Source organism: Macrotis lagotis, chromosome 1 (assembly GCF_037893015.1).
Source record: "Macrotis lagotis isolate mMagLag1 chromosome 1, bilby.v1.9.chrom.fasta, whole genome shotgun sequence".
Lineage (NCBI taxonomy): Eukaryota > Metazoa > Chordata > Mammalia > Peramelemorphia > Peramelidae > Macrotis > Macrotis lagotis.
In genome coordinates, this window is record NC_133658.1 from 811,742,485 (window position 1) to 811,761,620 (window position 19,136).

The 19,136-nt window shown below is 34.7% G+C and overlaps 1 protein-coding gene across 1 annotated transcript in view; it reads left to right on the forward strand.

The window, feature by feature from the left end:
• PCF11 (PCF11 cleavage and polyadenylation factor subunit) overlaps positions 1–19,136 on the forward strand; it is a 33,630-nt gene that overhangs the window by 10,160 nt on the left and 4,334 nt on the right. The window contains exons 5-15 of the mRNA XM_074217008.1: positions 2,032–3,158; positions 3,685–3,874; positions 3,991–4,474; positions 4,667–6,240; positions 10,420–10,519; positions 12,516–12,635; positions 13,122–13,230; positions 14,854–15,037; positions 16,897–17,052; positions 17,335–17,427; positions 17,778–17,813. Coding sequence (XP_074073109.1) covers positions 2,032–3,158; positions 3,685–3,874; positions 3,991–4,474; positions 4,667–6,240; positions 10,420–10,519; positions 12,516–12,635; positions 13,122–13,230; positions 14,854–15,037; positions 16,897–17,052; positions 17,335–17,427; positions 17,778–17,813 — 4,173 coding nt within the window. The remainder of the gene's footprint in view (positions 1–2,031; positions 3,159–3,684; positions 3,875–3,990; positions 4,475–4,666; positions 6,241–10,419; positions 10,520–12,515; positions 12,636–13,121; positions 13,231–14,853; positions 15,038–16,896; positions 17,053–17,334; positions 17,428–17,777; positions 17,814–19,136) is intronic.

Genomic DNA, 19,136 nt, shown 5'->3' on the forward strand with positions numbered 1-19,136 from the left:
GATTTTAAAACAGTATGAGAGACTTTATCAAAAGCTTTCCTAAAATTTAGGTAAATTATAGCAAAAACATTTTCTTCATCTATAGTATTATAATCCTGTTTTTTAAAAAAAGAAATGAAATTAGCAATAATACTTCCTTGATGAAGATGTATTGATTCTTTGACACAGCTGCCCTTTCTCTGTTTTCTTAGAAATGGAAATAAAGCTTACTGGCCTCTGGTTTACAAACCATTCTCTTGGTTTTTTCTTTTTCTTTCTTTTTTTTTTTTTTAAGAAAGGACATTTGCAAATCTTTCAGAAAGGGAGAATAGATTTTTTTTCTGTTGTCACTTAATATTATATCTGAGGCACTCCAAGCAAAAGGGTCTATCCTTTTGATCTTCCTTTTTAAAGTAGTAAGAAAATTCTTCTTGTTGTTCTTTGCTTCCCTCATTAGCCTTTATTTATTCTGAACTTCAGCATTCCTGATATTATTTTTTTACAGGATGATGCTTTCATCCTTTTTTTAGCTTGCCTTATTTCATTAGGTTGATAAATTTCTTTGTCTCCATTAGTTTCTTCATGTAAGTCACATTTTTTTTCTCACTGGAATTATCTGTATTGTCTTCAGAAAGTTTTTTTAAAAAACAGGATGACAAAACAAGTAGTGAATGTCTGACTCAAACCTCTACTCTCCCAAAATAATAAATTCTGGTGATTCCTCATTTTACTCTCAGAATCAAATATAAAAATCCTGTTTCATTTTCAGGAGTTTCATAAGCTGGTTTCTTCATGTCTTTCCAGTTTTTTTGTTTGTTCTTTGCAAGGCAATGGGGTTAAGGGACTTGACCAAGGTCTCACAGCTTGGTCTGAGTCCACATCTGAACTCAGTCTTCCAGGCTCCAGGGTCAGCGCTCTATCCACCTAGGCACCTAGCTGCCCCCCCCCAATCTTTTTATACTTTTTTATACTTCATTTTCTTCCATATACTCTGCAGTCCAGAAGTACTTTCCTTCTTTTTTAGCTCATTACTTTACTCCAGGTCCTTTTTACTTCCTTTTACTTCTTCCCCTTGGCTTCCTCAAGTTTCAATTATTACTCCTTTTGCAAAAATTCTTTTATGGTAGTAGTGTCTGTCTTCTGAGATTTTCATTAATTTATCTTGTATTCATCTTGTTTGTATATTTTTTCCTTATTAGACCATGAGTTCCTTAAGAGCACGGACTCTCCTTGTACCTTTCCTTTAATCCCCCAGCACTTAGCAGAGTCTGGTACATAGTTGATGCTTATGTGTTCACTTGAAGGAAATGTTATGGCTACTGTTTACCTAGATTTTAGCAAAATTTTTAATAAAATGTCTCATTGTTTTTGTGGAGAAGATGGAGAGATTATTAAGCATCTCCCATCCTTCCTGGATTGAATTCCCCAGAACCATTTGTCCAACATGGGATCCTTTCCTCTGAATCCTTTGAAATCTGCTTTTATAAAATCTAGGGTGCATGTCAAATTATTTTTGGATTTCACCTCCTCCTGTATCACAAACCTCTTCCTTTCACTGTCACCATCACTTCTACCCTAGCAAATATTTCCTCCCTGTTTGTGAGAGTCAGATCTAGAATTGAATTTCTCATTGTTGATTTCCTCTTCTCACCTTTTGCTTGTCACTGAAGCAAGTCAAGAAGTTATTAATTACTCTGCTTTTGGCAGAGAGCTGTGCAGCAGATGTTTTTGAAAATCTGCATCATCATACCTTTTCTAGACTTGTGATATTTCCCAAACATCTCATCTTTTCCCTGTTTCTGTTCAGGTGGGTCTGTAGTGTGTATAGTGGACAACTAATTCATGGGGCATCACAGGATGGCTCAAAAAAAAAAACCCTACTTTCTTTGCAATCTCACTTCAAAGCATGGCATTAGGTATTCAGTGATTATTGAGTGGATGAATAATTGGACTGAGCATTGGGAGAATTTGTTTTCTCTAGTTTCAGAATTCTTGACAACTAATTTGCAATTTTTACAATATTTATATGGCTAAATTTATTTATTTTTTCAGGCAGTTTCTCTTAGTGTTCAGCATGGGGTATCTAACATAGTCCCTGGATCAGCACCTTCCAAATTACTTGTTTCACAAATTCCACCCATGGCAGTTAAAACTTCTCATCAGGTTTCTGCACAGCCTGAAAAGAGTCGACCCTCTTCCTCCTCATCCTCACAGCTCCAGGATATGAAAGTAACAAACAGAGATCCTCGTCTTAATCGGATTAGCCAACATTCTTCTCATGGTAAAGAGCAAAGTCACAGGAAAGATTTTCTAGTAAATACAATGAATCAACCGGATATCAAAGCAAATAAATCTGTACCTACTGATAAGCAAAACTCATCAAAGCAAGAAAAAAGTAAATCAAGTGAAAAAATCACAAAGAAAGAACTTGACCAGTCAGATACTAAATCTAAATCTAAATCTCCTTCACCTTTGAAAAACAAATTTTCTCATACAAAAGATATAAAAAATCAGGAATCTGAAAGTGGTCGAGGGGTACCCGAAATGAGCAAAAGAGATCCCCGATTAAAAAAACACCTCCAGGATAAGCCCGATGGTAAAGATGATGACTCAAAAGAGAAGAGAAAATCTTCAGAAAAAAAAGATAAAGAAGAGCATGGGAAGTCATCTGAACACAGACTCACTGGAGGTAGAAATAAAATTATAAATGGCATTGTACAGAAACAAGATGCTGGTACTGAAGAATCAGAAAAACAAGGGACAAAAACAGGAAGGTCAAGTACTAGAAAACGATCTCGATCACGATCTCCCAAGTCTCGATCACCAATCACACATTCTCCAAAAAGGAGAGATAGGCGTTCACCCAAACGAAGGCAAAGGAGCATTTCTCCTTCTACTTCTACGCCCAAAACTGGAAAACTTCGCCAATCAGGAGTTAAACAGTCACATGTAGAAGAATTTACACAAGTTTCTCGTGATGAAAGAAATTCTAATAAGAGAAGTGCTAAGCAAGACACCCGAGATCCTAGGCGAGTAAAAAAGACTCAAGAAGAGAGACCACAAGAAACTGTAAATCAGCATTCTACAAAATCAGGATCTGAACCAAAGGAGAATGTGGAAAACTGGCAAAGCTCTAAGTCTACAAAAAGATGGAAATCTGGTTGGGAGGAAAATAAAAGGTAAGTTACTATACTTTGCTTAGAAATGTACATATTATATATTTTTCTAGAGTGATAATGTTTTTATTCACTTATATTCTAGCTGAAAGAAATGTCATGTATGTATAAAACCACATACAAAATAGTTTTAAAATAATTTTGACAGTGAGACTTTGTAGGAGGAAGGTCTGGGAAAGACATCTCTTGTAGAAGATATTTTGAGCCAAGTCTTCAAGGAAGCCTTAAAAAGTGGGAAGTTAGTTATAAGAAGGATTCCTTTTCCAGGAATAGAGAACTGCTAATGCAAAGACATAGAAAAGGGAGATGGAGAATACCATGCACGAAGAAAAAGAGTAAAGAGAAACGTTTGGCTCACAGTATGTATATATAAATGTGTAATAACCCTGGGCAAGTAAGATGAGACCAGGTTATGAAGGGCTTTTAAATGTCACATAGAAGAGCTTATTTTTATTCCTAAACCAAAGGAAACTTACACTAAAATTTAAATAAGAAAAATCGTAAGTTTAACACAATATACTTGATTCAGCTTACAACAGGGTGAAGAGCATCAGGGACTTAGTAAACCACCTCATCTAAGGCATAGAGAGAATTGGGGCAGTAATAAAGGAATTTTATCATCTCGGGCCCCCAAACAACAACATCGATTAAGTGTAGATGCCAATCTTCAGATTCCTAAAGAATTAACTTCTGCAAGCAAAAGAGAATTACTTAAAAAGGTAATTGTGGTGATTCATTCTATAGTTGTTATGCTTATCTTTTTGTTTTTGAAATTTGTAAATATTTTTCATTAAAACTAATTTTCCTTTTATAAAATTTTTTTATTTTTGTGCAGGCAAATGATAGTTTAACATCTGGTGAAATTACACAGGATGAATTCCTTGTTGTTGTTCATCAGATTCGTCAGCTCTTTCAGTATCAAGAAGGAAAACACAGATGCAATGTATGGGATAGCCCTACGGAAGAAAATAAAGGTGGATTAAAAAAGAAACCTCTCTTATCTGATGCTGAATTAACATATTATGAGCATAAAGCTAAACTCAAAAGGACACAGGTTCAGCATTCATTTCCTAGACTTGATCTCTTGGATCCTGATATTTTTGATTACCATTTGACTGATGCTTTGTTGTCTGGAATAGAATGTGAACCGTCCAAAAGTAAACATACAGGTAGGAGTAGTGGAGCACAGTTTGACCGAAAAGAACAATTTAGTGAAAGATCAAGGCGACTTTCTCCAATATCTGGAAGCCGTACTTATGCAGAGAATCTTTCCCCCCATGATGGCCGAAGGAGGCATGAAGAGCAAGTCTCTGCTAAAGGTACAGAGTATAAAATAAATTGGCTTTTGAAATTTCTTAGTTGATGGATTTTAGTAAAGTAAAATTGTTTGAACAGTACCAAATTGAGATGTTTATTGTTGATAAATATTTTAGTGTTAATAAAAGGACTTTTCACATGTATTGATGTGTATTCAGATTTAAGGAAATTTAAATTTTCTTTTCTTTCTGAAGGTGTCCGAGAGGAGCAAAGGTCTCCATTCAGTGAGCGTTTTGCACTTAAGAGGCCTAGATATGAAGATTCAGATAAACCATTTGCAGATGGCCCAGCATCGAGATATTCAAGCCTCGATACAACAAATCAGAGACTTACAGCATTAGCTGAAGACAGACCATTATTTGATGGACCTTCTAGACCATCTGTGGCAAGGGGAGATGGCCCAACTAAAATGATTTTTGAAGGACCCAATAAGCCAAACCCTAGAATTGATGGACCTCCAGCACCAGCTTCTCTTCGGTTTGAAGGCTCACAGGGACAAATAGGGGGAGGGGGACCTATGAGGTTTGAAGGACCACAAGGTCAGCTAGGAGGTGGGTGTCCTTTGAGATTTGAAGGTCCTCAAGGACCAGGAGGGACTCCTTTGAGGTTTGAAGGACCACTTGGACAGGCAGGAGGAGGTGGCTTAAGGTTTGAAGGAGCTGCTGGCTTACGGTTTGAGGGTCCCACAGGTGGTATGAGGTTTGAGGGTCCAGCTGGCCAGTCTGTGGGTGGTCTTAGATATGAAGGTCCCCGTGGTCAACCCGTGGGTGGTCTTAGGTTTGAGGGACCTCATGGTCAGCCAGTAGGAGCTCTAAGGTTTGAGAATCCCCGAGGTCAGCCTGTCGGGGCACTCAGATTTGAGGGGAGCCATGGTGCATCGGGAAGTGGGATTAGGTTTGAGGGGCCCCATGGTCAGCCAGGCGGTGGAATCAGATTTGAAGGCCCTTTGCTTCAGCAGGGCAGTGGTATGAGATTTGAGGGTCCCCATGGCCAGTCAGTGGCAGGTCTGAGATTTGAAGGACAACATAATCAACTTGGTGGAAGCCTTCGATTTGAAGGACCACACGGTCAGCCAGGGGTTGGGGTTAGATTTGAAGGACCCTTAGTTCAGCAGGGAAGTGGAATGAGATTTGAGGGTCCTTCTGTACAAGGAGGTAGTATGAGATTTGAAGGACCTCTAGGTCAAGGTGGTCCAAGATTTGAGGGGTGTCATGCTTCAAGATTTGATGGTCAGCCAGGTCAGCCATCTCTTTTGCCAAGATTTGATGGCTTGCATGGTCAACCTGGTCCTAGATTTGAAAGAACTCCTGGTCAACAAGGCCCACAAAGATTTGATGGGCCTCCTGGTCAGCAGGTACAACCAAGATTTGATACAGGACCTCAAAGATTTGATGGGCCACAACACCAGCAAGCATCTAGATTTGATATTCCTCTTGGTCTTCAAGGTGCAAGGTTTGACAATCATCCTTCACAGAGGCTTGATGCAGTCTCTTTTAATCAGACTGGTCCATATAATGACCCTCCTAATAATGCATTTAATGCACCATCTCAAGGAATGCAATTCCAAAGGCATGAGCAAATGTTTGATACACCTCAGGGACCAAATTTTAATGGACCACATGGCCCTGGAGCACAAGGTTTCTCAAATCCACTTAACAGAGCATCTGGACATTATTTTGATGAAAAGAATCTTCAGGGTCCTCAGTTTGGAAACTTTAGTAATCTGCCCACACCAATTGCAGTAGGAAATATTCAGCCATCTCAACAGGTGAGTGTATTTAATTTTAATTGTTCTCAATTATGTGTCATGCAAATGAATTAAGTAGATTTTTATTTCCTCATAAAATACTAGGAGGGTTGAAGGAAAAAGACCAAGGTTAAAATAATAATCCAAAACTTCTTTTCTTGAATTTATGGATTCCGAGTTAAGACCAAGGTTTGAGGAAACTTTCAGGGGAGTAAGCTCATTTTGGCTTTCATTTCATTTGGCTCTTGACTTTCAAGTTTCTTAGTTGCCTAGTTGTGGGAGGGATTAGTTTCCATGGTGGTCCTTTTGCACTAACATAAACTAGGAAACTGATATTTCTATTTCTTTGGTGTTCAGATAAAGTTCCTTAACTATTTTGTGAGATGTTCAGATAGACCTCCATACAATGAAGTTCTGGCAATTATCCTGGTAGCTGAGTTTTAGATCCTATATATCTTCCAAGGAATTTGCTAGACTATTAATTTTTATAAAATAGGACATTAATAATTTTCAGTACTCTTATTTTTATTCTTGTTACTCCTAATAATCTACTTTAGATAAAGTTAGCTAAATTTTTGATTCTGCTCAAGGTGATCGAGTTTAATCACCCTGCGGTTTTCCATTAGTTGTCTCCTACATCTTAGATACTCCAGAGTGTGTACTTAGGGATTTCATTAGTTGAAATAATTCCTTTTAAACTCAGAATTTGTCATTTTGTCATAATTCTCTAAATAAAGAGAATTTCTTATTAAGTAGCCTGTCATTAATTAAAGTGATAATTCTTCTAGACTAGACTCTGATTAATATTGTAAAAACCCTATTTTATCAGAGTAGATCTGTTATTTGAGGAAAATATTTAAAATAATTGACAATTATCAAATACTTTGAGCTTAACTTTTATTGTATAGCAAAAATAAAAGTACCAAACAGTCTTTTCTATTTATTAAAAACCAAGTTCCTTAGTTTTCTATTTCTTATTTGAGTGAATGAATTTTATTTGCTCTTAAAAATGTAACTTAAGGGGCAGCTAGGTTGTGCAGTGGAAAGAGCACTGGCCCTGGAGTCAGGAGTACCTGAGTTCAAATCCGGCCTCAGACACTTAATAATTACCTAGCTGAGTGGCCTTGGGCAAGCCACTTAAGCCCATTGCCTTGTAAAACTAAAAAGAGTGGGGGGGGGTGTATAAATAGGTTTTTTGAATGTGCTAGAATTTGATATTGAGCAGCTTTATTCTTCAATAATCTGAAAATATTGAGATTTTTAAAAAATATAAATAATTTGCCCTATATAGACCTGATTCATCCATTCATACTTTGTATACATTCATATTTGACATAAGAGCAAGCAGGTATTTTTTGAGTTGTAGCTTCCTTTTCTGTTAGCATTTTGTTTAAGTGCCTTCTTTTCGATTTCACCTCATTTTTATTCCCACCTCTACCATTTTCCTACTTTATAAGATTTAAGTGGTGAGAACTCAAGATTTAGCTTCTAAGAAAGAAGACATAATAATTAAGGTAGGGTGGTCTGGTGGAAAGAATATGGAGACAAAAGAATCTAGGTATGAATTCTGGTTCTCATCACCGCATAACAGCATTTTATTCTTCCTGGTCTCATCTATAAATTTTTATAGTACTTTTAGTACAATGGTCCTATAAAATGGAGGAGGGAACTATTTCTCTGATCTTAATAGATCAGTACTTTTCATTTCATGGCTGTTGATTTGTTTCTCCATATGCAATTTATCTGGAGGATATTTTAATTATTTGCAGTGTGTTTCATGTTTTAGATACTTATTTTGGTTAAATTCTTATTTTCTGTTACAGCATGGCAATAATTGACTATTTTGTAATTTGAAATTGAAATGATGATGTCTGTGAATATGCCCTATTTTTGAGATAATTTCTTATTAGGGAACTATTAAACAGGTGTAGCATTTAATGGGAATATCAAAAAATTTTTGATTAAATATTGATGACTTTACCCTTTATGACAAAGTAAAGAGAATAGGGAAAAAGTGGAACTGATTTTTAAAAATTTTTCTTTGTATTCAAGACCACAAAAATTCTACCTAAAAATCTAAATCTCAAATCATTCCCTAAAATAGAGCGTGTCAGCTCTTATTTTCTTTATTTTTATTTTCGTTGTTTTTTAATTTCTTTTCTCACATCTAGACCATGCAGTCTGGGAATGTGATTTCTTTTGTTTTTGCAGTGTTCTTGTTTCAGTGAATTCGTTAAATCTCGAGATTTAATTTTCTTAAAAAAGACTTCTTTGGCAGGACCCACTTTTAGTTTCATTCAGGAGTTCTACTGTGTCTATTTCTATGCTAATCATTGTGGGATAAGTTGACAAGACAGATATCCTTCCCTTGTTGACTGAAGAGTCTTACGCTCATTTTGCCCTCCATATACTCAAATAGCATATTGTAATGGGAACTTTCATCTTTATCAAAGATATGCCTGGTAACTTTGAATGTCCCCAAAGTCTCTTAATTGGACCCTCTTCTCTTGTCACTTGATCATCTCTGCTACCTGGATTCCCATATATTTGTGTGAGCGATTCTCACACCTACTTATCCACTTAATGTGCAAATTCATAGCTCCCCGTAGACATCTTGAATTACTCAAATCTGAATTGATTATATTTCCCCTCCAAACCTTTCCTATTTCTGTTCAAGGCACAGTCAACCTTCCAGTCACCTAGGCTTAAAACTTAGGTGTCATTTTCATATTTAATCTCTTGCCAAGTCCTATAGTTTCAGCCTTCATAACTTCTGTTATATGTCCCCTGCCACCACTCTTGAGATTACAGTAGTGCTATTTCATCTTTCCCTCAGATCTTCCTACTCCAGTGCATCCTTCACTCAGCTGTCAATTTATCTTCCAAAAGTTCAGGTTGGACTTGAGAATTAACTTCCTTCTTTCTCTACACCTTCCTCCATTCAGTAAACTCCAGTTGCTCCCCATTACCTCTAGAATCAAATATCTCTCCCTATTTTCCAGTATTCTCTCCTTATTAATCCATATATATATTCTGTGATCCAGTGAAACTGGCCTCCCTGTTACTAGAGCAAGACACTCCATCTTCCCAAATTTCACTGACTGGCTCCCATGCCTCAAATACCTTTCTTTCTCATCTCCATTTCCTGACTTTGTTCCCATCATTAGTAAAATATCCCACCTTCTACCATGAAGTCTTTCTTAAGTACTCTTTCTTTTGATTATTTATGTATAGTTTCTATCATTTATTTAAACATTGTTGTTTTCACGTTCTCTTCCTCTTTTAGTCTATGAACTTGAAAGCAAAGGCTAGGTGTTTTTTTTTAATTTCCCCAGCCCTTACTTGCAGTGCCTGTCACATAGAAGGTACTTAATAACTTTTGTTAACTTGACTTGAAAGAAGTGCTTGACCTTTCAATTTATTTATAATAAGGTTATAGCTATATTTAAATTAAAAGCTAAGCCATATTTAAATTATTTTTAAAAACTGGCTCCTTATGAAAGAGAAAGATCTTTTCATTTTAATGGCTGTTTTCAGAAGTGATATCAATGTCACTTGTCAGTTATGTTTAGATACAATGTTACCCACAATCTAAAATTTTCTTACAGCTTTCTTTATAACTTTTTGCTTGCTTTTTAACTTTGAATGTTAGACTGCATAAATGATTAAGTCCTCATATACTTAAAAACTGACTATATGTATGTCCAGGAGTTAGAACTATAGACTGATTTGGTAGTAGAAGTCTTACTAGGAAGTATTTCCTTGGACTGTCTCCAAAATGGATTGTTCTAATACTCAATTATTTTCTGTAGTGAATTAGTTTATAATTAGATTTGTTCATAAGAGCAGAAAAAATTAAATATTGTTATTCCAACTTGTTAAAACTATTTTTGAAAGTACTGATTAAATTTGAAAAATATATTTCTTAATTTCCACCAAATTCATTCTCTTTTATCTATAATGCTGTTTCTTTTCTCACATGAATTTTATTTTATGGTTATATATCATCACTTTCCTCCCAAAATAAGTCAAGATGTGTTCAAATGAAATTGTCATACTTTATCATTAGGAAAAACTTTTAATAAAAATATAGCATGAAACATCTGTGCAAGTTTATAGCAAGAATATTTTAAGAATTTATGTGAAACTTTTACAAATATAGAAATAGTACACATGTTTACAAAATCAATTCTTTTAAAGGTTCTCTCTGGTGTTACTCAGCCTGTAAATTTTGGACAAGGACAACAGTTTTTACCAGTTCATCCACAAAATCCTGGTACTTTTGTTCAGAATCCAGCAGGTATGTACTACTAAAAATTGAGTTCCTATCTTTTATCTTAATGATTGGTGAACTTTTTTCGATTTCAAAAAAAGGTGGTGTTTTTGAGAGAGCATATTAATTTTAGGAAATTCTTATCTAATACATGTCAAAATCATACATAAAAGTTCTTTTTTTTGTTCAGGCCATTCAGCTTGCCTTAATTCATGGACCTTCACACTTTTTTTTTTGTTTGTTTTAGATTTTTTCAAGGCAAATGGGGTTTAAGTGGCTTGCCCAAGGCCACACAGCTAAGTAATTATTAAGTGTCTGAGGCCAGATTTGAACTCAGTTACTCCTGACTCCAGGGCCAGTGCTCTATCCACTGCACCACCTAGCTGCCCCTGACCATCACACTTTATAGGCAGAGATGATTAGCAATTAATTCTTTGTCCTCTGGTACTCTTAAGAAGGGGGGGAGAAAGTTGAGAAAAATGAGTATAGTTGAGGTAGAATTACATAAATAACAACACATTTTAATCTCAAATAATCAGTCAGCAACATTAAGCACTTAACTATGTTCCAGTCTCTTTGCTAAGTATTTGGGGATACAAAAAAAAGGTAAAATAATCCCTGCTTTCAGGAAATTCACAATGTAATGAGGAAGCTAACAAGTAAACAATGTACAAGCAAGCCAAAGATTGTTTGTATAACTTGCAACAGGTAATATATTGGTTATATTTGTATATTATATTTGTACAGCTATAGCTTGTAGATATGTTGGTTTAGCAGCCATAAAATGCAGTTCGTAATTTGAGTGCCTTTTGGACTAGGTGCTATGTAGAATACTATATGTGTATCCCTAGATCTAATACATTTATCTTAATGTGGACTGATCAGCAAGGTCCATTACTTGTCTTATAATTGAATGAAAAAGTTTCCTATGATTTTAAATATGGATACATAGTGAAAAAGATCAAATACAAATTTCCAGGACTAAGAATTAGGCCAGCATAGTCAGTTACTTAGCAAAGCAGTTGCTTTGATTCATATTGGTTAACAACCAATCAACCAATGTTTTGATTTTAAATTATCCATAAAAGAATATCTTCAGAAGCATAACATCATTCTGTGGTAAGATATTTGAGTCAATTATAAATTATAGGAATTGCTAAAGTCAATAAAGTAACCAGCCAATTCTAGCCAAATTCCATTTTGGTTTTCTGATTCATTTAATACTTTCTGAAGCAGGCATTAGAATTAACATAAAGATCAAAAGCACTTTGGCATTTCTATAAATTGTTTCATGACACTTGGTGGGATACTATTTCCCCTTTTACAGATGAGGAAATTGACACTCAGAGGTTAAATGACTTGCCCAAGTTTACACAATACTGATTTCACATCTGGCTTTAGTCACATGGTCATACACAGATTTCAGTTCCAAGCATTTGATCAGATACATTATATTATAAACAAGAATAATTATCCATGTCAAGTGCTTCCTTCAAGTTTTAGGAATGAGGAAAAAATGTCTTATTGATGAATTTCCTTGGCAAAGGAGTAATGGTGGTGAGATGGGCATGGGGAACTGTGTAAGCTATTATCTAGAAACATAAGATAGGTTCTCAATTGGTTTATTACTTTTTCATTTTTAAGGTTAACATCAGATTTTCTCTCATAATTTTTGACAAAGGAATGCAAAGTGGTTCTCATTTATTTTTATGGAAGGATAAGCTTGTAAACCTGGCTTCATTGTTTTTTAACATATAAGTCAATAGTTGGAAGCATGTTTTTGGGAGTGGGGTTGGGAACTGTAAGTAAAATGTAGGTGGTCTCTTGTGGATTGTTTAGTGTGTCTTATAGATTCATTGTTTATTGTTAGGAACCAGAATGGAAGAGTAGAGATGCTAATTGATAGTGGACTACTCACTCTGCTCATTGTTAGGTGTCTCATCAAACAAAGAGCATTTTATTAAGAATCTATTTTGCCTGTGGAAATTATCTTAAAGTGCACTTTTCTTTTTCAACTTTAAAGGTGCTCTTCCAAGAGCATACCCTGATAATCATCTCAGCCAGGTGGATGTGAATGAACTTTTCTCTAAACTGTTAAAAACAGGAATACTTAAATTATCCCAGCCTGATTCAGCAACAACTCGTAAGTACACTTTGGTATTCTGACAAAGCTTCTTTGAATTGTGAAGGAAAAGATTTATGTCTTGGAATTCTTAGCTAAAATCTTAGAATTTAGGAGCCAGAGAGGATATTAAACTTTATGTAATAAGTAATTTTTCATCTTGTATGAAATTATGACTTTTAAAAACTAATGCAATTTGTTTAGCGTTAATTTTTCAAATTAGGTTTTTTTCAAAAATGATCTTTGTCATTATTTGAAAAATAAACTAGCATTGTAACAAGCTTCATAACTAGAATTTCTTCCTGTATAAATTATGACATGCCATACCAGGTTGTAGTTTTATTAACTTTTGCATATATCATTAATAGGCAAAATTGGTAGACTTTTAAAATATTGCTTGTAATGTTGTTCTTTATGCCATTGACATTTGAGTTTTCTCCTATAAAGAATCCATTCAGATGATTTCAGAATGCATAAAGAAATGTGTATGTTCTTTTTAAATTAAAGAAGTAAATGAAGTTGCTACACAGCCCCCGCCTGAGGAAGAAGAAGAGGATCAAAGTGAAGATCAAGATGTTCCTGACCTCACTAATTTCACAGTTGAAGAACTGAAACAGTATGTATACTATTGACACAGTCTATATTAATTTAAATTTTGGCTGGAAAAAATTAATTGCGGTGCCTTTGTTATAAAATGGTAGCACTTTTATACAAACAAAAACTATATTTTTAAGGTATTTTACTTATTTATTTTTATAATAAGTAATTGTTATTCTGTTTGAAAATTCAGTAGATAGATAGATAGATAGATAGATAGATAGATCATAGAGATACATATTTAGATATAGATAGATAGCTATTCCCTACTTGGCATGATAGCATTAGTCTCTGTTCATATATGCTGGTCCTTAGACCAAACTTCCCCCTTTGTATTGTTGTTCTTTCTTCCTGATTACAAACTAGTTGTGTTCATAGTATATTCATTCTTATATAGGGTTGGGGCGTACTGGTATGAATGATAAATTTTAGGTACTATATTTTTTTAGTCTATTAATCTCACATATTTATGATCAGCAGCATTGGTTTTGACCCGGGTTCAATTCCTGTGTCACACAATAGCTTGTGAGAGCATATGCAAGTTACTAAATCTCAAATCTCTTTGAACTTCAGGTACCTAGAAAAATATAAATATAAACATAAACAAGTTGTAATAATATGCCATTAGAAGGTGTTCCTCCATTGACAAATCACTGTTCTTGATATATTGGCACGTAAGACATTCATCTTAAATTATGGTCATTTTCCTGGTTTAGAAATCTTGGCAACAATTTAGAGTAGTAGGGCAGGAGTTAAGGAGAAACCTGTTCATTAGGATTTCTTGTTCCCTATCTCCCTTTTCATTTGGCCTTTGCAGTTAATCCTTTCATTTACCATTTTGATATGGTTCAATACAGTGGACCTCTTTCAGATTGTAACTTGGTTACTGAAATCTTCAGAAGTTCTGAGGAATTAAGCAATGGCCCTTGGGACCCACTGTGTACTTGACTTTGCTCCCAAACTAAGAATAGCCTGGCTGCTTTCTTATTTGCTGGCAGGTGTTTGGGCTATTTTTAATCTGGATTTTTAGAACAGGCTCAGGATGGAAGGAGAGGGAACCTCACAGTAGAACATTTTGCCTAAGTATTTTTTAAATCAAATGGGTACTATGGAATGATGTATTAAAACTATTTTATTTGGAAAACATATTCTGAGGATCTGTGCCTTAGTAGATAGATAGATTTGGATTTAGATTTGGTCAGTTTGGGTTCAAATAATACTCAGATACTTTCTAGTTTTATTTCCCAGAAGTTTCCTAATTTATAAAATTCCTTAACTCTCACAGGCTTTTCAGACTTTAAAGTGTTGTCTGAATGTGAGTTATTTATATGGATCATTCCAAAATGAAAGCCATGCCATTTTAGAAATCATTTTTAGATCTACTCATGCTACTGGAGGCCTTCCTCTGAAGCGTAATATTTTGTGTGTACCACTGCAGTGCTGGCTTTTCATCTCTGATCTGTGACTGGTTAAACTTTTTTCACCATTCATCTTTCTATTGCCAATTTATAAGATGATGTTGAAGAATCTGATTATTTTATAACCTACTGTATTTTGAATATGAAAATCATGAAAGTTATTGTAATTATTTTGATTTTTCAGTACCTTACAGAAACTATAAAGATGTTTTTCCTTTCAATAGGCGTTATGATAGTGTTATAAATCGATTATATACTGGTATCCAGTGTTATTCTTGTGGAATGAGGTTTACAACATCTCAGACTGATGTATATGCAGACCATTTGGATTGGCATTACCGACAAAATAGAACTGAAAAGGATGTTAGCAGAAAAGTTACTCAAAGGAGGTGGTACTACAGTCTAACAGTAAGTAATCTATACATGATATAGAATTTTTAAATTTTTGTTCTGTTTATTTTGGGGGGGGAATGAGTGTGACTTATATGAAATTGGATAAGCAAACTCAAGGATGGGAACTATTTTTTTACTTTTGTTATGATTCCATTGCTTTCTTAACATAGGGTTAATTATTAAATTGAATACTATTATTTTCTGAAAAGTCACCTATATACAGCTGAAAAAAAGGGGAATTTGCAGATCATCTAGGCCAATGGGTTTTTTAACTTTTGGGTAAAGCAGCCCTTTGGAAATCTGAAGCATAAGATACCCTGAAACACATAGGATTACGAAGGAAACCAATCATATTGAAATAACTGCATCAGAATACTTTGAAAAGTTCATAGATTTTGGGTGAAGGGCTGCTAATCGAGGCTGATACCTCTTTTCCCAGACAGGAAATATAATTTAGAGAGACAGAATAGTTTGACCAAAATTAATAGGTTGAGTTAGTGACAGGGCTGAGATTAGAACTCGAGTCTTTTCATTCTATCCATGGGAATGACAACGTTGTTAGGCTAGAGTTAGGCAACTTGGGTTCTGGTTTGGTTTTAGTTCTGCCACTTTCTAGGCCTGAGTTTCATCTTTAAGAGACTAAATGAGATGATCTTAGTTCTATCCTGTATTAATTCTATGCTTTATTTATTTATCTATTTATTCATTCATTCATTTATCCATTTATTTATTTGTTTGTTTGTTTTTGGTAAGGCAATAGGGTTAAGTGGCTTGCTCAAGGCCACACAGCTAGGTAATTATTAGAAATCCTAATGAGGCCAGATTTGATCTCAGGTATTTCTGACTCCAGGGCTCTATCCACTTCACCACCTAGCCACCCCTAATTCTATGCTTTTAAAACTGCATAACACAACATAATATTGTTCACATTAAGTGGGTGTTTTTCTAGAAGTAAGATCACTGATTTTCAGAGAATTTTTATGTTCAGATTTGTGATATGCCAACCATTTTGGTAGAACAAAGATTGACAATTTTACTAGCAAGTTTATATACTTGGTGAACACATTTAGCAGAAAAAAAATTGTTCTTTTGATAAAAAAAAAAATTTTTTTTGGCTATGTTCAGAGATTTCTCACTAAATGTGAGGTGAAATCGAAATTTTGCTAGACATGTTCCCACTGGTTAAATCTCTAGAGCAGGGGTGGGGAACCTCCTATGGCCTGGTGGGCCATATTGGTCCAGTGTTGCCAAGGCAACTGCAGGTGGGACTCAAAATTTGAAATAGTAGCTTTTTAGAAATGAATGGTTTGACCAAATATAGCCTACAAATAATGTTACATTTATCAAAATGGACCTTGGCAGAAAAAAAAAAGGTTCCCCACCCCTGCTCTAAGGGGAAAGTACTGTTTTGATTAGAACCCTTAGCTAATTCCCCAATCTGATGCTTTTAGGCAATGGTGTCAAACTCTACCCATGGATCCCAGCAGGCCAAATAGGATTTAGTGTATCTTTATTCATTTTGTTAAATATTTTCCAATTACATTTTAATCTGGTTCAGGCCATATGGAAATGTTGGCTGCATGTTTGGCACCTCTGCTGTAACACATCATGACTAAATTCTTTCCTTCTTAACTCTTATATCTGCTTATATCTCTTCCCCTACCCCCCCCCCCCCTTTCTTTTGAATGTTTTTTAGACCAATATTTAATTATTTGAAAAATTTTTAAAGGGTGTGGCCTTGGGCAAGTCACTTAAACCCCATTGCCTTGCAAAACAAAAAAAAAACATTTGAAGGGTGCAAACAAAAAACACAAAGTGTTTAACAATAAATAGGAAAAAAATACCATGTTAAGAGTTTATGATAATCTTTTAAGGACTGGATAGAATTTGAGGAAATAGCTGATTTGGAGGAACGTGCAAAGAGCCAGTTCTTTGAGAAGGTACATGAAGAGGTTGTGTTGAAAACTCAAGAAGCTGCTAAAGAAAAGGAGTTTCAAAGTGTTCCTGCTGGACCAGCTGGGGCAGTAGAGGTAAATTGAAAATTTTTATTCTTTTGACTTGAGTTTCATAAATGTAGGAGTAATATAGATTCTGATTAATTCTGAGGTTTTCTAACACAAATCTTATACTTTGTGCTCATTTGGACAACTTCAAAGACAATTTTTATCCGATATATTTTTGCAGGAAAAAAATCTAATAATGATTTTGTAATTCATAGAACTCTTGTTAAATTTCTTCTTACATGTAATGAAATTTTGGTGATAGTATTACTAGCAACTAGTAAGCTATCTTTATTTGATTTGTCTTTTCAGAGCTGTGAAATATGTCAGGAGCAATTTGAACAATACTGGGATGAAGAAGAAGAGGAATGGCATCTAAAAAATGCTATCCGAGTAGATGGAAAGGTAATTTCGAATCCTTTTGATGCTAGGTGTACTGAAAATGCGTGAAGTCATTATTTTTAGAATTCATTTATAGTTGGAGATGTAAGGCTTATATTTAATACATTAAAAATTGAACTGTGGCTAATATTCATTTCAGTTTTTATAATTCATTATCATGTAACATCTTAGTGTTCAAAGTATTGATGATTTTAATTTGTTTTATGAATGGGAAGAAAAATGAGTCAGTTTTTTAGCTACTTGATGATTGAAAGGTTAGAAATAATTGCTGGCTCAGATTATTTCCAATTGAAATAAATGTAAATGTTAAAAAAAAAATCATGTAGCTTAAATGGTCTTTTTCCTTGTTTCAGATTTACCATCCATCATGTTATGAAGATTATCAAAATGTAAGTTCTTCTGATATTTCCTATGAAAGCTTGCTTATAAACACTATAAGCATGTTAATTTTTTTTTCCATTTTAATACCCAAGGATGATTCTTTGTTTATAAGAGCACTCTTTAGAATTGGATAAGAAAGTTCAGTGGCAGATGATATTTGGAGACTTGGATACTAATGATTTTTCCCTTCCATTTTTTAAAAAAATATATAACATTTTATTGACCTAAATGTTATTGCCATATTATATCAGAAGGGAAAAGCAAAGGTAGAGATAGTTTGAATTGATAGGAAACAGGCTATTTAAGCTTTCCTTTGTCTAATTTTTCTTAATAATGAGGAGTATGAAACCTGAGATTGATCCTTTGAGTTAAAGTCCTAATTTGCCATGTGTTTTAAAAAAAAGTGAGACAAACATAAATGAAGCATCTCATGGAGCTTTTTCCCCACTGAAAGTTACCGTATTTCTTTTCCCAGATCTTCCTTATTTCTGATGGCATCTTTTTTCTTTAAAACCTGAGTCATGTTTCTCATTTTTTACAAGTCCTTAAATTCTCTTGATTTCACTTCTTGCCTTGTGGTCACTATAATTACCAACACTACGCACAAAAGGCTTTGGAAACAGGTGTAGTGTAGACCGAGAGTAATAGGTTGAGGTTTCAGGAGATCTTGTTTATTTTTTATTTAATGTGCTTCTTGGGCCAACACAGTTTCTGGGTCTTTGTTTCCTCATATTTAAAATGTAAAGGCTCTTCCCAGTTCTTAAAAGTTTGAGACTTACTATCATCACGATTTAACTCCTTTCTCATTATTACTGTTAAATGCTGAATACAATTCCTGTCACTACATAAGTCTCAACTCCATTCTAGCATTTCAGGCTTTCACAGTATGGTGTGATGGAAAGAATATTGCCTTTAGAGGTATATAATTTAGGTTCAAATCCTGCCTCTGCCATTTGGATGAACTTGGAGCTAGTCACATTGCTTTTCCAGGCTTCTGTAAAGTTAAAAGATCATTTAGTCCAACGTCTTAAGTCTGGTGACGAATCTTGTCAGTCTTCCTGTTCCCCCCCATATCTTTGCTATCTGTTAAAATTTTACCCTTTTTCCTAGGTCCAACTCAAATGTAACTTTATCCACAAAGTCTAACTTTTCTGGAATATTGAAGAATCTTCCCCCCCCCAAATGAAAATCTTGAGAATATTCTAAACACCTCATTTTCTTGTTTGTTTGTTTTAGATTTTGCAAGGCAATGGTGTTAAGTGGCTTGCCCAAGGCCACATGGCTAGGTGATTATTAAATGTCTGGGGTTGGATTTGAACCCAGGTACTCCT